Source organism: Coturnix japonica, chromosome 6 (assembly GCF_001577835.2).
Source record: "Coturnix japonica isolate 7356 chromosome 6, Coturnix japonica 2.1, whole genome shotgun sequence".
NCBI lineage: Eukaryota > Metazoa > Chordata > Aves > Galliformes > Phasianidae > Coturnix > Coturnix japonica.
In genome coordinates, this window is record NC_029521.1 from 23118805 (window position 1) to 23138157 (window position 19353).

The following is a 19353-nucleotide window of genomic DNA, read 5'->3' on the forward strand; positions in this document are numbered from 1 at the left end:
AATCTCATTTGATTCTTTTAAATCAAGCTTTTTGTTTGTCAGTTTGTTCTTTAGTGTGAGGTGTTCTCATATGCTGACACTGTTGTAATTAAAAAAGGAAAAGGAGGAGGGGAGAAAAGAAGGTGATTTTGCAACGTACTGGGCTGTGCCGCTTGCCAGATTCACTTGTGGGTTGTTCCTTGAGTTTACTTTCTTATTTTAATGATGGAACTTAGTGATTTCTGAAGAATTAAGGTGCCTTTTGTGAAGGTCTTTTAGTATTTGAAGGAATATCTAGAAATGTTGACTAATGAAATGAAAGCATCCAAGGAAGGAAATTATAGTTGAAACAAATGGCATTTTTTAGCACCGCTGAGATTTGCTCCTTTATCTCTATTTATTAGAAATAAGAACTTGAAGACTTAAGCACGTTCACTGTAACTTGCTCTCTGGAACCATCTGAAACTTTCCCTGTGGTTGGGACTGGTTTGTTTTTCTTTTTTTTCCCTCTCACTTTTCTTTTTTCTCTGTGCCTGATCCATCCCCTAAGCTAAGCAGCTAAGCAGCGCTCGCTTGGCCTGATGCTGTTGACCTGGTACTTAAACAAAGCAAAAAGGAAGCTCCAGGAGATGTTGGGTAGGTGTTGGGTTATGGCCGCAGCTTCTACTTGCTTTAGTTTTCCTATGAAAACATCGTAGCTATGAGATTATTAATAGTTAAATGTCAGTTAAATCACTCAAATAATCACTGCTGGTTAAGTTGCTCTTTCTCTCTGCCTTTTCGTTCAGCACCTGAAACTAGGGTCCCTGCAATGGTAGTCAAACACAATTACTACTTGCAATTACTTCTGTTTCCAGAAGGGAAACCCAGATAAGTTTATTTCTTGCTGTAGGGAACTGCCCTCTCCATCTTCCTTGGAAGTGGCGCTCTGTGTCTTTTTCTCTTCTGTTCCAACTATTTGGGGAATGGATAAGTAAAAAGGGAACACGCAGGTATCAAGTATTTATTAAAATCAATCAGTATATTAATGTATTCATATTTTTTGAGGTTCAGGTTCCTTGTCGTTCTGTCGGGGAGCTCTTTTTTGCATCTCCAGGTGTTCTCTTTGCGTTCTCATAGTGATCACGGGATGTGGATAGCAGAGACAAGCATGTCTGGTGATGTTGCATTGTGCCTGAGGAGCTGTGAGGGTTGCGTTTGCCTCACTCCTTTGCTTTGCAACTTTAAAATGCTCACAAACAGATCAGCTGATTTCTCGGTGAGTTATTTAGACCTCTGTCAATGACATCTGTTTGCTATTATGAAGGGCAATAAGGTGCAAGGATGTCATCTGGTATAAATAGGCTTGCAGAACAAGGTTTGTGCTTTCCATTCTGCTGTAGCAGCTCTCAGTCTGGCTGCCTTTTCATCAATTTTTTCTAATTTCCATTATCTTATTTAATTCATTAGAAAGTGATGAAGCTTATTATTGCATAATATCTGTAGTATTAATTCAGTTTGTCTGACTTTTTTCCCTTGACTTTTTTTAGATGAACGTTGCTGCTACTTTCTGCTTTTGCAATAGACAGAGCTTTCAAGCATGCTAAAGACAGTGTCATGCAGTTGATTTTTGGCAAGCAGAAATCCTGTTTTTCACTATTTCTAATAAAAATGTCACTGAAGACATGCCTCATCTGAACAGATTTTGAAGAATCTGTTTGGAAGGGATCGCAGTGGTTTACTTCTCTCTCTCTCTCTCTCTCTTTTTTTGTTTCCTTTTGAAGGAAAACATCTTGTTCCTGTGAAGATACCCAATTTATCGTGTTTTCCAGAATTGATAGTGTGTGAAATAATCTTTTAGCCAGGCTGCTTGTTATGAGCAGAACAGAATTCAGCTCATTAGCTGATAGATGTCCTGATCATCAGACAAAAAATAGCAGCTAAAACCTAAATCCCACATATATATATTCAAATGTTATCTTTGTTTTTATGATGCTAGTGTTAATGTTGATTTTATTTATTTATCTATTTAAGTAAAAACTGAATCAAATTACTGTTTCTAAGAAGTTATGACAATTAGGTTGGCAGTGTGAATTAGTTAAAGTTAACCAGGTGTGAGCAAGATGGCCTCTGGCGCTGTAGGTGCCTGTGCTTGTCGGAGTGTGTGTTCAATGCTCTGCAGTTACTGCATGCACCTGCCTTCTGTAAGACTCCTTCAGGTGTTGTGCAGGAGCAGGAATGACGCTTGTGGGATGATTGATGTCTCGATAATTTTATATCTGTGATACCCTTTTAGGCCCCTTTCATGCCCTATCCCTGCTCCAGCTCCCGTGTGCTGCTTCCAGGCCTATGTTTTATAGCATGCTCCTGCTCCACATTCATAGAATCTTTAAGGTTGGAAAAGACCATTACGATCATCCAGTCCAACCATCAGCCTACCCCCATCATGCCCACAGACCATGTCCCTCAGTGCCACATCTCCACAGTTCTTGAACACCCCCAGGGACAGTGACTCCCCCCTTCCCTGAGCAGCCTATGCCAGATCCTCACTGCTCTTTCTGTGAAGAAATTGTTCCTAATATCCAACCTGAACCTCCCCCATCTCAGCTTGAGGCTGTTACCTTTCATCCTGCCTCTCCAGGAAGGCTGTTGGTGCTTTTTTTCCTTGACACAGCTGCTGTGACCCCACAAAAAGCCTGGAAGGCTGTAGAAGAGCACTTATCAGCCATATAGGAAGGGCCTGATCAGCCACTGTGCCTTTGACTTGCTCTGTGGGAATGCCCTATACCAAAAGAAATAGGTGTGTAGGAGTTGAGGAGGTGAAACAGGCTCAGGGTTTATGAAATATTCAGTCCTTTGTTGCCAGAGGAATTCCTTGCAGCTTTCTTATTACAGGTTTTGAAGTGGCCAGAAGTGAACGTGGTGAAATTCAGCATGGCACAAGGTGACTTCTTAGCAGATTGCAAGTCCCTGATGTAAAACAACTGTAGGGTTTTGTGAAATCATTTTAACATTATGTTCAGTAGGAACACCGTGCTTTTAGCAGCCCTTGGTCTTATAACCCCCTGACCCAAGTAATGTCCCTCTGTCATCTTTTCCCCCAAACAGTGAAAAAGCCAGAACTGTAAAACAATCAGTCCAAAGCCCCAAGGGGTGGCAGACAGCTACTGGTGAGCATCTGCTTTGAGGAGTGAAGTCTAAATCAAGTCTAAGTCAATGCACTTACAAGAGTTTTCACCACAGAGAGCACTGGCTATGTGTAGCTCCACATGGTACTACCTGAACCACCCATAATATACATCTATTTGCTTAAATAGTCTTTTGCTGCTTTATGCCATTATATTTAATTTTGCTTTGCTCATGGGGGGGGTAAACGTTTGAAAGCTTTGGAAAAGCCTTGGGAGCAATTTTATTCTGCATCACCTTATCGTGATGTGTAATGAGCCTACGTTTGTGTGGTGCTGCTAATTCACCGGGTTCCCCAGGGTATCTTGGAGTTGCTGTGTTTCTGCAGCTGTGGCTGAGTTCCATTCCCAGCAGTGTCACAGGATGCCGGTCTGTCCCTTGGAATGTGGAAGTGGTTTAGTCTTGGAGCTGTGCAACATGGGGTAGGGACAGGAGGGGTATAGTGCAGCATCCAGCAGAGGTTGTGGGGCATCTGGGTGAGCAGAATACACATGGTGGAAATACAGGGAGCGGCTGCAAGTGAGAACTTAGCTGGAGCAGGCACACGTACAACAGGGGAAAAATGTCATTGTCTTTGGCAATCAGTGGTTCTTACAGCCTAGTATGAATACTTGGAAAGTAGAAGTGGTCCATCGCATCATGACAGGGCAAGTGTTTGCTGGAAAAAGAGAGGAGAGTATTACAAATGACATTTGAGGCACAACATTCTCTTAGAATGTAGATAGAAGGAGAGTACAAAAGTTAGCCTGAATCGCTCTGCTTTGACCAGTACATTTGTCTGACATGGTCAGATAACAAAAGCAAACAGAAAAATCTCACTGCGAAGACATTGATTGAACAGGAGCGGGGGAAGATCTTTTTTGTTTAAACTTCTGAATTTTGGACTGTTTTTTTTCCCTGTAATTTTAAGTAATGTGAACTTTTGAGAAATGTCATTCTGAAGGAAACAGCTCCAGCTCATTATTAAGCAGTTTTCAAGTAATTTTTATTTCATTTCGTTGTAAATGAAGTGGAAATGTACATTTAAATGGGAGTCGATTTGTTTCCAGTAATGGTTGTTCCCTTCTCTATGGGAAGAATGCAGATTTTTTCAGAGAGTTCTATTTTCTGAGAGCAAGTTAGCTGCAAAATGTGCTAATGACTTCTAAAAGCGAGGAGATTTATAATTGGAATCTTGTAGGTAAATATGTACTTCTTGGGCTCTACCAGACACTTGCTTGTCTTCCTAACTCATGTATGTTGGTTGGAAAGTGAATCGTACTGTGTGTGTCCTTTTCTCTACACGAGTTATATGTATACAAGGTGTTCAAACAGATCCAGGCTTTTCGCTTAGTTGAACATCAAGAACTGCAAATTATCTTAGCCAGAAAAAAATTTAACGAGGGCCAGACAGCGTGCAGTAACGAACTGCCATATGTACTTATTGTGGCTTTGGCTTTTCATGTTCTGTATTCTTGCAGATTTCATTCCTTTTCATCTTCAGAATTACGTTAAAAGTGCCTTTTAAGTAGATTTTCAGATAGGCTCTTTTCCTAGCTTGGTAACCCTCTGCAAAGGGATCTTGTGACTTACACAGTCACTAATTATGGTCAGAAAACTGAGAGTCATCCAGCACTGAACTTTGCAAAATGGTCATAATTATTACATAAAAGCATGTTGAAAAAGATGAGCAAACTTACTGGATCAAATTCAGAGACAAAGAAATGAGGAGAAATGGTAACAAAACCAATAATTTAGCTTTTTTGTAAGGTAATTGTGTTGCTGGTAGAAACTTGGGTAGGATGCTACCCTAGGTAGTAATAGAGAAGTGCTGATTTAGCTGAGCTGAGATTTGTGGTTTGTTCCTATTTCTGCAAGATAACGTAATGTAAGTTCATACAGAATACATTACCCCTTTGTTGCATCGTGTGTTTACTTTCTCTCCTGCCCATCATTCTTGTTTTGTCTCCTGTTTGGTTTTATTTTGATGTGTCATCTTGATTGCAAAGAGGAGATGATGAATAGAAGAAAAGATCTTCAATGCTGGCTTAAAGCTTGCACCATCCCCTCTGGAGACACCAATGGCATTTTCTGTGCTGTTTGTAAGAAAGCAGCGAGTGACAGACTTGGTCCTGTTCGTAGGATTTGATGAGGGGTTGTGACGGACCACTCTGCCTTTTAAGTACCACCAGTTGCCACTGAGAAATGACTGTGTCTGTGAGCTGCAGGATGGTAACAACAGAGCTTTCTGTGGGGAGATGTCAGCTTCTGCCACAACAAAGTAACCTTTGATCAAACAAGAGTAGTGTGTACATTCTACCATTCGCTTTTATGGAAGGTAGTGTACGACTGCAGGTGCAGAATTTGTATGGTTGCAGAAATGAAATAACCTACAGGTAAAGGAGATGCTGGTTATTGCTTATCCTTAGATGTATCTCAGTCTTGATTTATGTTAACTGAAGTCATTCCTGTTTTGCTCTTGGATTTTCCTGGTCTGATGACCATTTTGGATAACTTTTTAGGCATGTCTAGTTTTCAGGACATGTGCTAAGACCAGAAAGGGTGCTTTATTGAACAAGTTCTGATGTTCACGTTCCTCATCCTCTGCAGGGTTGCACTGCCTGCTGGCACCACGAGTTCCCCTGGAAATAGGACATGTGGCCCCAAAGGTCTATGCGGGGGGACTGGCACCTCTTTGCTTTTTAAAATAAGCTGCCTCATGGCATTAGCAGAATGCTTTGTACTTGCTCTTGGAATCTATTTCTGCAAACATGAAATGGCGTTTTATAACTTGGCTAACAACTAGTGTTTTTTTTTTTTCCTGTAAAGGAGAAAAAGAGCAAATGCTTCATTAAAAGTAGTGTTGGAGCATTCAGCATGAATCACGGTATGTATATTTTTGTACTAGCTAGATGTATCCAAAGGCAGCGCACAAAAGATTATCCCTAGGAACATAAGGTGTGGATGGTTTTCGATCCTTTTTTTGTCGTGATAGATCTGGACTTTGGTATGTGACATGGCACTGAGTGCGAGCACACAGTGAGTGAACAGGTGAGCTCAGAAGCTTTGTAAGCGACACCACCATCCGTGTGCCTGGGTGCTTGCTGCAAGGCTGGGCTGGGTAGGACTCTGGGGCAGGATGTCCTGGGAGATGGACGTGAGTTTAATAGTTTCCTTTCTCTGTAGGATAAGGTAACTGCTGCAGTGTTGTGCTGCTGCTGTTGTCAGTCCCGTGCTCTGACATAAAAGAGATTTCTATCCAAAGAAGAAAAACAAAGCAGTGTCTGGCCAGCATCTCTCAGGAACTCTCCTTTTGTTGATACTGATTGGGCTGCTTTCTGATCTGTGGCTGCATGCTGACTTGTTCTGCTGTCTGTGTACCTTGAAATGAGGTTTTGTGTGCAAGGAGCAGTGCAACCGCTTGCTCACTGAGTCAGCACTTTGCTCCTGGCTGGTCTGTGCGGCTGCAGCAGCAGAGCTCAAATGCACTGACACAGATGAAAACTCTGTAGGTCAGATCTTTGAAGCTCATAAATCGTAGGAGGGGAATTTGCTTTGTTTGCAAGGGGCCAGTTGGCTTTGGCTTTTGGGGTTTAGAAGTGAAAGTAGTGGCCATCATTTCTTTTGCGTATGCGGTATGGGGAATGGAAAGTCTTTGTAGCCACTTTGGCTAAGTGTAAAGTTTCATCCAGGGCTTATTTGTGCTTGTGGTGTAGCACGCGATGCAATGCTTCCAATACGCTTTTGAAGTGAAAGGATCTGAATCTGTATCTGAAGGAAGAGATTTTCTTCAGTGCACTGACTGTATGTGAACAGGTATGGCTCCAATTACTCGATAGCATTGGGAGCTCTGTCTTGTTGGTAGAAGCCACTCATTCCGGCTGATCAGAATATCCTAGAGCAGAGTTGCCACCTCAAATTTACTTTTTATTTCTTTTTTTAATTGCTGTGTAATGCAGTCGGTGTTTGCCAGCTCTGTTTTTGCTGTTTCCTTATTTCTTTGGCATGTTCAATATTCAGAGATCTTTGAGTTGAGAAGCCAAAGCTGTGGCATGTGCCTCCTTGGGACTGGTTGAGTACAACTGGAACAAAGAGAAAAATCATTCCTGTTCTCTGAGATAAATTCAATATTACATGAATAATTCCTCATTTTATATATGTATTTCTCATTTCTATTTCTTCCTCTTGAGGTCTTGGCTTTTATAATGTATGAATGAAGCTTCCTGGAGATCTGCGAAACCTAAGGAATTGTTGAGGGGTCTGTCGTTAGCTGTTAGGACCGGAGCTTTGCCTTTAAATACCTTGTTAAAACTAGAAATTGCTTTTTGTTATTCACATAAACACAGATTTAAAAGAGGGAGGGAAATCTTTGCTGACCTGGGAGGTGATATTAGCAGTATGTGTATATATATTAGCAGTATGTATATATGGCTTGAATAGCAACTGGGTGAGATCCTTTTGCTCAGGCATGTTGAATGAGATAAGGTTCAGGAAACAGTATTTATTTACTAGGTTGCAGGTGTTTGCTGGTTTAGTCCTTCTCCTATGATTCCTTATGTTACTGTTCCTACTTTAGTGTGCTTCTTATAAAGCAATTACTGCTTGAATGTTTCAGGTTGTGTTTTTCAGAGATACAGAAACCTGTTTTCAGTTACTTGTATATTTCAGTACATACAGGGTGGGTGTGTTACTGTTTCATGCAGCTGAGGAGGGTGAGACAGTTCAGGCTACAGTCAGTTGTTTCTGTAACATCAGCAGTTACAGTTGTGAGCAGAATAGCAGTACTTGGGGTTCTGTGTGCCAGGCCAAGGGGGTATGAGTCAAAACTGTGGGTCTGGTTATTTGTATCTATTTACAAAGATTTATACATTAAAAAAGATATTCAGGAAGGGATTATATTCTCTAACTTCTCTAAAAGTTGCTTTTTCCTTTATGTGCTGCACCACACAGGGGCCTTACTCCATTTTCTAAGTTCTCCTGCACATCATAGTTGAATAGTTTTATGTCAATTAATATTGACAGGAAGTCAGTTTGAGCAGCATTGGAAAATGGAAGTGGTTGGCAGAACTGGCTAATTTCACTGTGTTTCCTTTTGCTAAAAATATCTTTAAAAAAAGCCCTCCTTTGGAAATACAATGAGTGCTTGTTTGGCTGTAGTTTGGAATTGATGGGGACTCTTGTCCTTTAATGAAATGGGCTTGAAAAATGTGAATAACCTTTTGAAATACACTCAGCTTCCTCTGTGCAGTTCATGGTAGTGCTTGTGTCCTCCCGGAGCTCACATGGGTGAGCTTACATAGCCCCTTCCATAGGCGCTTACCTTTGGTGCATGTATATATAACCCCGTGGGCTCCAAGGATCAGCAGCAGCAGTGAAGTTTTGTGGCAGTGCCTGTGTGAATACCCCAAGATGGAAGGGACCCGTGAACATCATCGAGTCCATCTCCTGGCTTCACACCTGACCAACCAGAAAGACTATTTGGGATGTGTTCTGTGGTAATCACAATCTTTGGAAAAGAGAGAGGAATGCTGCAGGTGCAGTCCATTTAGCTGTCAGCCCGCTGTCATGGCTTTGGCATGGTCCTTGTTTGGAGGCGTGCTGTACTCTGTGCACTGCCTTCTGGCATCCTGAACGTGGAGAGAAGGTTGAGCTGTCTGGCAGTGGCCATTTGTATTGCTGCCATTTGGTCTTTTTCTTCTGGATGATGATTTTTATCCTTCGTTCTCAATTTTTACACTTTTGAATAGGCAAAACTGTTTGCTTGTTAGTAGAAAATGATACATCAGGCCAGAGTGTTGTGGCAGGGAGTAGCACACCATGCTTCCCCCCCCCCCCACCCCCCCCAGATACAACTACATGTCGTTGCTGGTGAAGGCAGTGAAATACTGCAGCCTATTTGCTCCGCTGAGCTCCTTGCACCAGCACCAATCTCCAGCTCTCTCCTTTCTCAGTCTCCTTCCAACCTGCTCTGTGTTGCCCATGAGACATTCACCACCGTTGTCTCTTAGATTCAATTGAACAGAAAACAGCAGCCTTTTTAAATTCTATTTTTTTTCCCCTTAAATAGATATTTTCCATTTTTTTGTCACTTCAAGGGCTGATCTGTGTTGTAGCTGTTGGGCACTGCTACATGACCAGAGTTTACAAACATTTAGAAGCAGTGTGTTATTGCTGAAGACCAGCTGACAGCTTCTGGAGGCTCTTACCCTGCTGTCAGCTGGGTTTTTGCATGTAGCTATTGCATTTCTTACTGCTGGAAGTTTGCAAGCACGTAGATTATACAGCACAGAGAAGTTTTAAACTGGAATGTAGTGGGGCTGGTAATCTTGAGATTAGGACAGGTTGATGGATGGTTTAAAAGCTGGGTATAAAATCTTAAGTATGCAGTAAGGAACCAGCTTATGCTGCTTTGGGAATCTCTGTGCTAGAGAGAGGTTAAAAGCTGCTGCTCACAGACTGCTGTAGCCCTTTATAACAGAGTGCTCTGCAATATGGTTACTGGGAGCAGCAGGGTTTTGCTTTGGGCTTTGTAGCACAGTCTGTATGATGCTGCCACAGGAATGAATGCGGGCGGAGGGCTGGGAAAGGTTTTGTATTTCTAGTTCTTGCTAATGGTTCAAGCATGCCAAATATTATTTAATTGATTTTGGTTATCAGCTTTATGAACTTGTACAGAGGGTGGGATGTCAGGGAAGAGGCAGAGTTCCTGTGGTGGCCCTAAGGAGATTCTAGCAGCTCCTTTGCCTGGGAAAAGTAAGGGGCTCTTCTGGATTGCCAGCAGAACTCTTTTCTTTGAATGCTGCCCTGCAAAGAAAAGTTATTTCCAAGCTAAATGGTGGGCTGATGGGGGAACATGAAATTCTTGCTGCTGTCTGATTGATTGTCTTTTTACTTTCCTCCATGGAGATACATTCAGAAACCTCTTGGGAGTATTCAGAATTGTGAAGTCCTTGGGGGTGCCCAGTGTTCTGGATTCATACGTGAATCAATGCCACTGTTTGTAACACGTGATGATGATTTTGTAGGAAGGGAAAAGGAGCTGTGTAGGTTTCAGACATCTCTTCAGTTAGTCTGCACTGCAGCCATTGGTAAGGAAGGTCAAAGTACCATTAGAAGACATGCTATAACCTATCCTTATGAGAAACTCCTTCCTCATTTTGCTTGTCTGGAAGTGTAACATGCTCCATTCCTTCAGAGCTCCCAGTTGACTTCTCAGTAGGTTTATTTGAAAATGAACTTTGGGTATTTTTTAATGTTCCAGCTTTGCAGGTGACTGCTGGCTGCATGCTGTCCCGTGCTGAAAGCAGAGCACGGCTCGTGGCTCAGAGCAGGTTGGAAGGCAGATCTCAAAGCACAGTGTTGTATTTCAGTGCGGCGTTAGATTTCACTGTGTGTTGAATCGAGGCTCTCTTGTGCTGAAAGAATGGGGCTGTATAGGTTGGTTTGAAGAGACGGGCGCTTGAAATTAGAACAGATCTTTATTGACTTGATGGAAGAGAGAACATTAATGTTTATGACCAGGGTGTTGTGCTGAGAACTAGCGATGACATCAGAGAGTGGCTCACAACTGAAATGCACTACTGACGGCTATGTTATGTTTAAGAATTATGGTGTTTTTTTTTCCTCACATATACTAATTACTATAGCTCTTCTGCAGTGGGTCACTGCACAGAGCCATGGGTGTAGTATTTTTGTATTAACACTGGGTTTTTCATTTCTTTCGTTGATGTTTAAGTGATGGACAAATATTAACCTGAGCGAACGCTGGGGCCAAGTAGAAACATACAACTCTAACTGGAAGAAATATTATATATTTATGCTAACTTTGGTTTCTTTTCTCTCTTGTGTTACAGAAGTACTAATACGGAGCGCTTGACCTTCTAATCTCTAACAGCTGAATCTCCTGAGACTGGGATTAGGAAAAGAGTGCCTTCAGAACCAATATGTAGCAAATGGGTATTGCACCTCTGAAGCTCCTCCCTTGGTTCAACACTTGCATGTTTCAAGGATCCTTGTAGCCACAGCAGTGAATTGCTCTTGTTAACTTCAGAAGTGGATTTCATGTGGTGCTTGCTAAGTGTTGAGTCACCATGAGCAGTAATCTAGGAAAAGAAAAGGACTGTAAAGAGAAGGATCCAAAAGTCCCATCGTCAAAAGAAAGGGAGAAGGAGGCCAAAGCCTCTGGAGGATTTGGGAAAGAAAGCAAAGAGAAAGAGCCCAAGACCAAAGGGAAAGATGCCAAAGATGGAAAGAAAGACTCCAGTAGCACGCAGCCTGGGGTAGCTTTTTCAGTGGACAATACGATAAAAAGACCTAATCCAGCCACAGGTACCCGCAAAAAATCCAGCAATGCTGAAGTGATCAAAGAGCTAAATAAATGCCGGGAAGAGAATTCAATGCGCTTGGACTTGTCCAAGAGGTCTATACACATGCTTCCATCAGCTGTCAAAGAGTTAACGCAGTTAACAGAACTTTATTTATACAGTAACAAACTGCAGTCTCTACCAGCAGAGGTGGGCTGTCTTGTGAACCTGATGACACTGGCCCTGAGTGAGAATTCACTCACCAGTTTGCCTGACTCTCTTGATAACTTGAAGAAACTGCGCATGCTTGACCTGCGGCATAACAAACTGAGAGAGATTCCTTCCGTGGTGTATAGACTGACTTCCCTCGCCACTCTTTACCTACGCTTTAATCGTATAACTACTGTGGAAAAGGATATCAAAAACTTGTCAAAACTCACCATGCTTAGCATACGAGAGAACAAAATCAAGCAACTACCTGCTGAAATTGGTAAGCAGTTGCACTGATTAAAGGCTTAATTCTGTACTTGAGTTGATCTCGCAGTTCAGTTAGGTATATGCAAACAACCTCTTTTTCAGGTGCTCTGCTCCATTTAGAGCCTGCATAAAATTATCACCTTGGTCATACTGTTGCAATGTTGGCTTCTAGTGAGAGTAATCAATAGCCTGGACGTATTTTTTCATACAAAGCAACCCTCCTTTTTCTTCATCTATCATCTTAAAACCAGCTAAATCTTGTTTTCATCTTTGCCTTGTGCTTCCACATACTGTGTGTTTGGAGCCCAGATGGTTTGAAAGAAAAAGAAAAGATACAAGGGCACTTCTTACTTCTGGATTTCTTTATAAATCATTTATGAGCTGTTGCAAGATATAAACACATTATGGGCATGTTACGGAGGGATATGACCATGGTAAGAGAAGGTAGAAAAGGTGCTACATGTTATTACCATGAGCAAGCTGTTGGATGCCAAAACAGTTAATAATGCAAGTTAATGATTTGTGAAAGCCTCTCCTTTCTCCAAGTTCTGAATATATTAATGTGTGGAAGCTTAGCATAATACAGCCAAATGTTGCATGCGTGGTCGTTGATTCTTATGACTTTTTAATGGATGATATTTGTTTCTTCCAAGTGTTGTTACAGAACTATGAAAGATGGTTACGTGAAATGATAGAAAAGTGGTGTATTGATTTAAATAGCTTATGACAGAAAGTGTGCTGGGATGGCTGTATTTCAATAACTACTAAGTTGCTCCTAATAGCTTCAGATTCGTGGGATAAGTCTCTTCATCAGAGTGTTTTCAAGCAGTATTCCAGTATCTTAAGTGCTTCATAAAAGGGAGGGTGTATCAGAAGCTTTTTGGTTTTTTTTCCTGCGTGGCTCCAGTTTTTACAATACAAGCATCACTTAGTGCTGTTAGGGAGGGGGCACAGGACTTCATGCATGGAAGAAAGTTGAAACAGCTTCTTTAAGTGGGGAGAAAAAGCTCCTGCAAGATGCTTAGCCCTTGGAACAGTGTGACTAAATTCCTGTGCCTTTATTTCTTTATTTATTTCTAAAGTGGGTGTGGGACTTCTTCCTGTTAACACTTCTGCCCTGGCTTGGGTACATGTTACTGAAGTTGGCCACTATGTTCACTAACTTCTACAAAGGTTGGGAAATGTTTTTGTTTAGATCTTTTTCAAGCCAGCAGTATTTGTCTCCTCCCGCACTTTGATTTGGCAGATAGGTGATAGCACTTTTTCTGGGTAGCAGAAAGTCCTGGATCTTCTTAAACAGCACAAATGACCAGCAATGTGCAGTACAGGCAACGTGTACAGCATGTAGGAAGAAATGAGATGTTGCTGGTGTCAGTCTTTGGCTCCCTGCAGGTTACTGGTGGAGTGGATTTTATCACAGCCACAGAAGCAGCTTTTTAGTAGACAGAACTTAAATAGTTAATGTGGTATATTTTCTGATGAAACGATTTCTCAGTTGGTACTGGCATTTCAGCAGTCCTAGGAATTTCCCCTGAGAGAACTAAGGAATGGTAATTTTGATCTATTATTTGACACTTCGCTTTAAACCTCACGGCTTCCAAATCTTTCACTAATTGAAGAATCATACTGGAAACCACGGGGCTGGTGTTTGCAACCAAAACACGCTGTGTGTTCGTACATCCATTGGAGAAGTTGTGACTGACTTAGCTTCTTAAGTTACATTATGCATTTGTCAGTGTTTTACCCATGTCTGTTTTATGGCTCAGTTATTAAATGTAATCCAGCAAAGACTGAGCCCATGAAGTTCAGCCGGGGATAGTTCTGCTGGAGTTCAATTTAGCAGCGTATGAGGAAAAAGCTTTTCAATGTTGCATGCCAGTGCTTGGTGTTGCACTCTGAAAACCCTTTGTAGGTGTGTTTGATACTGTAGATACTGTTGCTGCTGGGAGTGCCTTGTCTCTCAGCTGTTTTGTTGAGTTATCTGTTAAGTTTCCATTTAGGTATGTCCTTTCTGTATGTGCTTGTTCACAGCAGTCTTGAAAGAGGCGATGTGTAACAGTTCTGTGGTGGAACTTAGATAAGTGAATCATGAATGCGTGTGTGTGTTACTTTTTATTGCTATGGGTCAGCAGCTCAGCATGGATGGTGTTTTAGAAGCACAAATACAAGGAAGCTGGCACCCTCCTAAGCTTCGGTGGGATATTCCCATGTTCAGCTGCAGACTTCATGCAGGGCAAACTCCTCTGATTAGGTTGCCTGTAATTCAACTGGTTGAAAAATTAAAGAATTGTTAAGCTTAAGCAACACAGTGACAGCTGCCAAAACATACAAAATAAGTGTTTGAAAACTTTTTTTTCCTCAAGTGGTGAAAACAGATAAGATGGTTTCACTTCTGTGATTTTCACTTTCATGTATCTTTGTTCTGGTACAAAGAAGAAATGTTTGCGTTGGACACAGCTGAGAAATGTATTTCTTACTTTCTCTGTTTCTTTAAATGCTCGTTAGTTCTCTATGTTTCGTGTGCATGCTTTAAAAACTGCTGGGCTTTTCAGTCCCAACAGTGTTAATCTGTATGTTTACAGCACAGCTCCTAAATATTACATGCCAAGCTGAACTTAACAGTAAACATTCTTGTATTATCAACTTATAAATAACGCAGAAACTCTTGTTGCTCCAAAGCAGGAAGTAAAATGAGGCCATTATCTTTTATAAAGCAATATCACGAGGAACATTTCAAATTCTTTACAAAAATACCCCATTGTTCTAAGGCCCGAGGCTCACATATCTGATGGTGAGCTCGTCTACTTCTTTGTATTTCTGAAAACTCATGGATTATGTGACCTGCTGACTTGTTGGGGGGTTGGAGATTCATGATCCTAGAGGTCTCTTCCAACCCAGATCATTCTGTGGTTCTGTGAAGAGTCTTGCAGCACCTTTGCTGTGATGTCCTGGTTTAGCCACCTTGCTGGCAAAGTGTGCGAAGAACCCATAGTTTGCTTTTGCTGGTAGACCTGCTGCAAAAGGTTTCTCTGAACGAATAAAAAAATGAACAGAAAAGCCCAAGCATAAGGCCTGTGGGGGGTTGTGGCTGTTTGGTAGTGACAAGTGCCCTCAGAGAGCCAGGGCTCTGTGCTCTGCATAGCACTCAGGTGCCCTTTGAAGTCTCCCTTTCTTTTTTCTCCGTTCTTAAACTTCGAATCAGTTTTCTCTGATCCTATGGTAGTGCTCCTTCTTTGATAAATGTCTCATTGACAATATGCTGCTGGTTATGCAACCTCAAAATAAGGTTCTAGAAATGCTCATCTGCTGGCAAGTGCTGGTATTTGTTAGAGGGAGATTCTTTTCAGGGAAACCTGAAACTAACTCTAAAGTGTTTCTTAAAAGCTTGAATGGAGGTAAAATATTTTACAAAACATTTGTAAACACATAATCCATCAGATTTGAAGTGGAATCTGCTGTGAAACAACAGGACTGCTTGTGTAGTAGTGTGTTGGTAAGGATCTATAAGGGATGAACCTTCAAGCTGTTGGGATACAATCTAGTATTTGGTTCTGTTTTGGACTTTAAGGTGTCCTTAGTCATTAGGCAGTACAAACTCTAATGAGGTGACTACAGTAGGGGGAAAAGTTGCATTTGAAATGTCTTTATATGAAAGCGAAGTGTTACCATTTGTAGTTAGTCAACAGATGTGTGCATTTCTGGTCTCTTTTCCCTTCAGAATGTAGTACCAGTTTGGTCCCTTGCATCCAGTTGCTTTGTAATAGAGAGGATGATGATTTAAATTTTCCAGTCTTTCCAGTATTCAGAAGATTTCTTAACTTCAAATAAGAGCTTACTCTACTCACTCACACAGTAAAACAATGAATAGTAAAAATATTCTCTGTACTTTGGAAGATTTTTACTAACTCAGCAAATTCAGGCTTGAGGTACATAGCAAGTCATCACTAGCAGTCATTTGTTAGATTTCTCTTACCAGCAGCGTGTATATCGCCTCTACATTTTTAATGCAAGTGATTTTGGTTGGCTGCATAGTAACTGAAGTCTTGTTATGCACTGTTTTATTTTTAAAATATAAATGGATTTGTTTGAATGAGAGCTAAAAACGCTTTGAAGTGAGTTTGACTGAAAGCGTTCAGAACATTCTCTTTAACTCATTCTCTTTTTGCAGGTTTAGCTAAAGGCTGTGTTGAAAAGTGACTGAATTAGTGCTCAATCCTGCCTCTTTGGTCAGCTGATGTATCTTACTAAACCAACAGAAATACTAGTAATTCCTCTACTTTTGTTTTCTGTTAGTTTAGTTGAGCACAAGGAAGTTTTCACTCAAAGCAGAACTGGTGTAGGAGCAGTGGGCCAGCATGGCCTGGGGCTGGAGAGCAGGACCACTGCTTCTGGTGGCATTCAGCTAATAGATCAGCTTTGGAAATCTCACAGGTAGGATTGCATGGGTTATATGACAGCAGGTGAGATGCACTGCACGTGGCTTGAGGATGGATGGGTTACTGCCTACTGAAACATTGAAAATGCACCAGTTTATCATTTCAGAATCTTATTCTTCCTTTTCATCCCATCCATCCAGAAAATCCTGTGTGACACTGGAAATCCTTGTAGCAATAGCTATGCTTTTTTTCTTTTATGGTTCATCCTGCTCCAGCTGTGGCCCTAATAAAATGTCTGCATAAGCCCAGAGCAAGTGTACATACAAGACTTAACCTGACCTCTTTCCCGGATCCAAACTATTTTCATATCAGGGATTTCCTGAGTCTGGTGCAGCTTTTCTATTTAGGAATTCTCAATAGACTCTTTGTCCAGGGGCTTGACCATTCTTTTCCTTTAAACTCATCCCTGGCAAAGTCCACGAGTTTGCTTTGGGTGCAGCTTTTGATTGCTTCATTTAATGAACTCCAACTCTTGCATTAGGAGATGCTCAGCTGTCATCCTTATCTCCATGCCATTTACAGTTTGTAAACAGTTCTTCCAAGTTCTGCTTCTGACCACGAATGGGTTGTTTGAAGCTGATCACTCCATGTGTGAAGCTAGATGTGTCCTTCTCCTGGTCCCCCATATGCATCACTTGATGTCACACTGATTGCACTTACAGAATCACAGAATTGTAGGGGTTGGAAGGGACCTCTGGAGATCATCACATCCAACTCCCCTGCTAAAGCATGTTCCCTACAGTAGGTCATTTGGTTGCTCAGTGATGTTGTCTGTTGAAGTTTTGAAGTGTTTGACCTTGCTCTTGTCCTTATAGTCATAAATAATTTGGTATTAACTCTGCTGCTCAGCCCTATGCTTGCTGAACACATATACATTCCAAGTGCAAAAGCAGAACTTACCTGTTCACTTTGCTGTTGAATATCTGGTCGCATCTATAGGAAAAAGTGTTAATGGGAAGGATTCCACATGGAAGCTTTGCCATAAACAATCTCCAAGAATAAATGTGGAAGTGAGGTCACAAGGTGGACTCTGCCTTCATCACCATATCTGGTAAATTGTCCTTTCCAGGGAGATCAAAAGTTGAAGTTTAGAATGGAAGAATGTGAATGCTGTCGTGAGTCAGACAGTGAGCATGAGAAGGATGAAAGCCAGAGGAACTGCTCTGGGTTGAAGCCAAGCAAACGCTTCAATCTGCAGGCTGTTACTTGAGCTTGCATTTTGCATTTCTTGTGTCTAGATTTTATTGCATTCCCCCACGCTGTATTGAAAGGCTTGTTTTGCATAGTCAAGTTGATATTTTCTTTGCAAAGGCTGTTGCATCTTGTACAAGTGTTCGATTTTTTTCCCCCCTTTTTTACATAGGAATCAAATAAAAATACTGTTGTCAACAGGGTTGAAATTGCATCTACAAAGCTTCTGCAAGTTACTTAACACTCTAAATATTGTGTTTTCTGTCTGTGAATGCAACTTTTATTCTATGGAGAATCTGGCCAGGGCTGTTCTGCAAGGGAAATATTTTTAGATTGTAATTCAGGGAATCTGCCTACACCAGACTTGGAATGTCTCTTAAGGCTCTTCTGTTCTTCCCTTCCCCCATCTACCCAATTTTTAGATCATTTGTGGTTTCCTCACTACTTTGAAACGCTTTCACAAGACTTGCACCTGTTCTCAGTAGCATGGGCAGCAAACCAGATGTGTGCAACTGCGTTACATCTTATCTATCGCACACCTTATTCAATGGCTGTTCAGTTGCAGAGCTGCTCAGTGATGCTCTTAATTTCATTTCCCCTTTTTGTTTTCACAGATCTGACAATATAGAGAAATACTTATTGTGGTTTTATCTAAAAGCCCCTTCTTTAGTTTCAGCAGTTTGAAAGATGCCTGGCTGTGTTCCTGGGTTTGCCTGCCGTGCTAAAACCTGCGAACGCAGTGGTTGAGAATATTTTCATATGTTTGTATTCTAATGTGGTTAAAGCCTGGAGCTGTGAACCAGAGTGTAATAAATAGAGGCACTGCTACGTGTACCCAAGGAGTCAGAAAATGACTGATGCGGTTCTGGTTGCTTTCTTGAGCTGCAGGAAAGCTGAACCACTTGCTATTGACTAGCTTCAGCTTTGGAGTCTGGGTTCCAATTCCTGTCAGACCCTTGTGGGGCCTTGGTGTTGCTGTCAGCCAGTCAGATTTGTTCTTGCATTTTCTTTGGACTGGCTTTATGATGAAGATTAAGTAGTCTTGCCTCTTTGATCTTTATTGGTTTGATGCTCTGGATGTTATTCCAGTGAATGTTGACAGCTTGTTAGAAATCCGGAAGTTTTTTAATATCAGAGCCGCAATTATTTGAACTTATTGAACACTTTTTAAGTGCTGAGCAGAGGGGAATATTCAACTTCTCTATGCCTGCCCTTGCTAATGCAGTGCTACGTGGTTAGCCCTTACTATTTGTCAGAGCACCGTGCTGCTCCTCACTCTGAATGCTCAGCACTCCAAGGCTCATGCTCCACTTTGCAGGGCTGGGGCTGTTCTGATCATCCTTTGCTGCTTCATATTGCTCATCCCAAAGCCCATCTGTAGCCCTCTTGCATGTCTCGTGCACTCACTCATGATGGTGTTTGAACTTGTTTTCATTTGTATTTCTTTATTTATAACTAAAAGTAAGTAGAAGTGGTTTTGCTGTTGTCTTGTCAGAGCTTGTTTTAGACCAGATTTATAGGGTTTCTTTTTGGTTCAGCTTAGCTTCTGTCTGTTTGGTTCCCATAGCAAGATTCTGTTACACATTCTGCGAAGTTTAAATATTTCACCATGCTTATTACTGATATATACGAATATTTTGACTTCGATATGTGATTTCTGACCTTGTTAAGATTTCATTCTATCTGCTCTCTAATTCTTCTTTGTAAGCTGTGTTGTCAGTAATAATGCAAAATAACCGTGACTTCCTAACAGCAGTTAGGTTCTGTGCAGCAAAACATCCATTCTGTCTGTCAGAGTGATGCACTCAACCCTTGTAGGGAGG

At 41.4% G+C, this 19353-nt stretch overlaps 1 protein-coding gene across 4 annotated transcripts in view; it reads left to right on the forward strand.

Annotated features, from left to right (window-relative positions):
- The window catches only part of SHOC2 (SHOC2 leucine rich repeat scaffold protein), a 56376-nt gene that overhangs the window by 9758 nt on the left and 27265 nt on the right, over nt 1-19353 (forward strand). For all 4 annotated transcript variants that reach the window (XM_015867372.2, XM_015867374.2, XM_015867373.2 and 1 more), the window contains exon 2: nt 10977-11916. In XM_015867372.2, the coding sequence (XP_015722858.1) occupies nt 11214-11916 (703 nt within the window). In that variant the 5' untranslated portion in view covers nt 10977-11213. The remainder of the gene's footprint in view (nt 1-10976; nt 11917-19353) is intronic.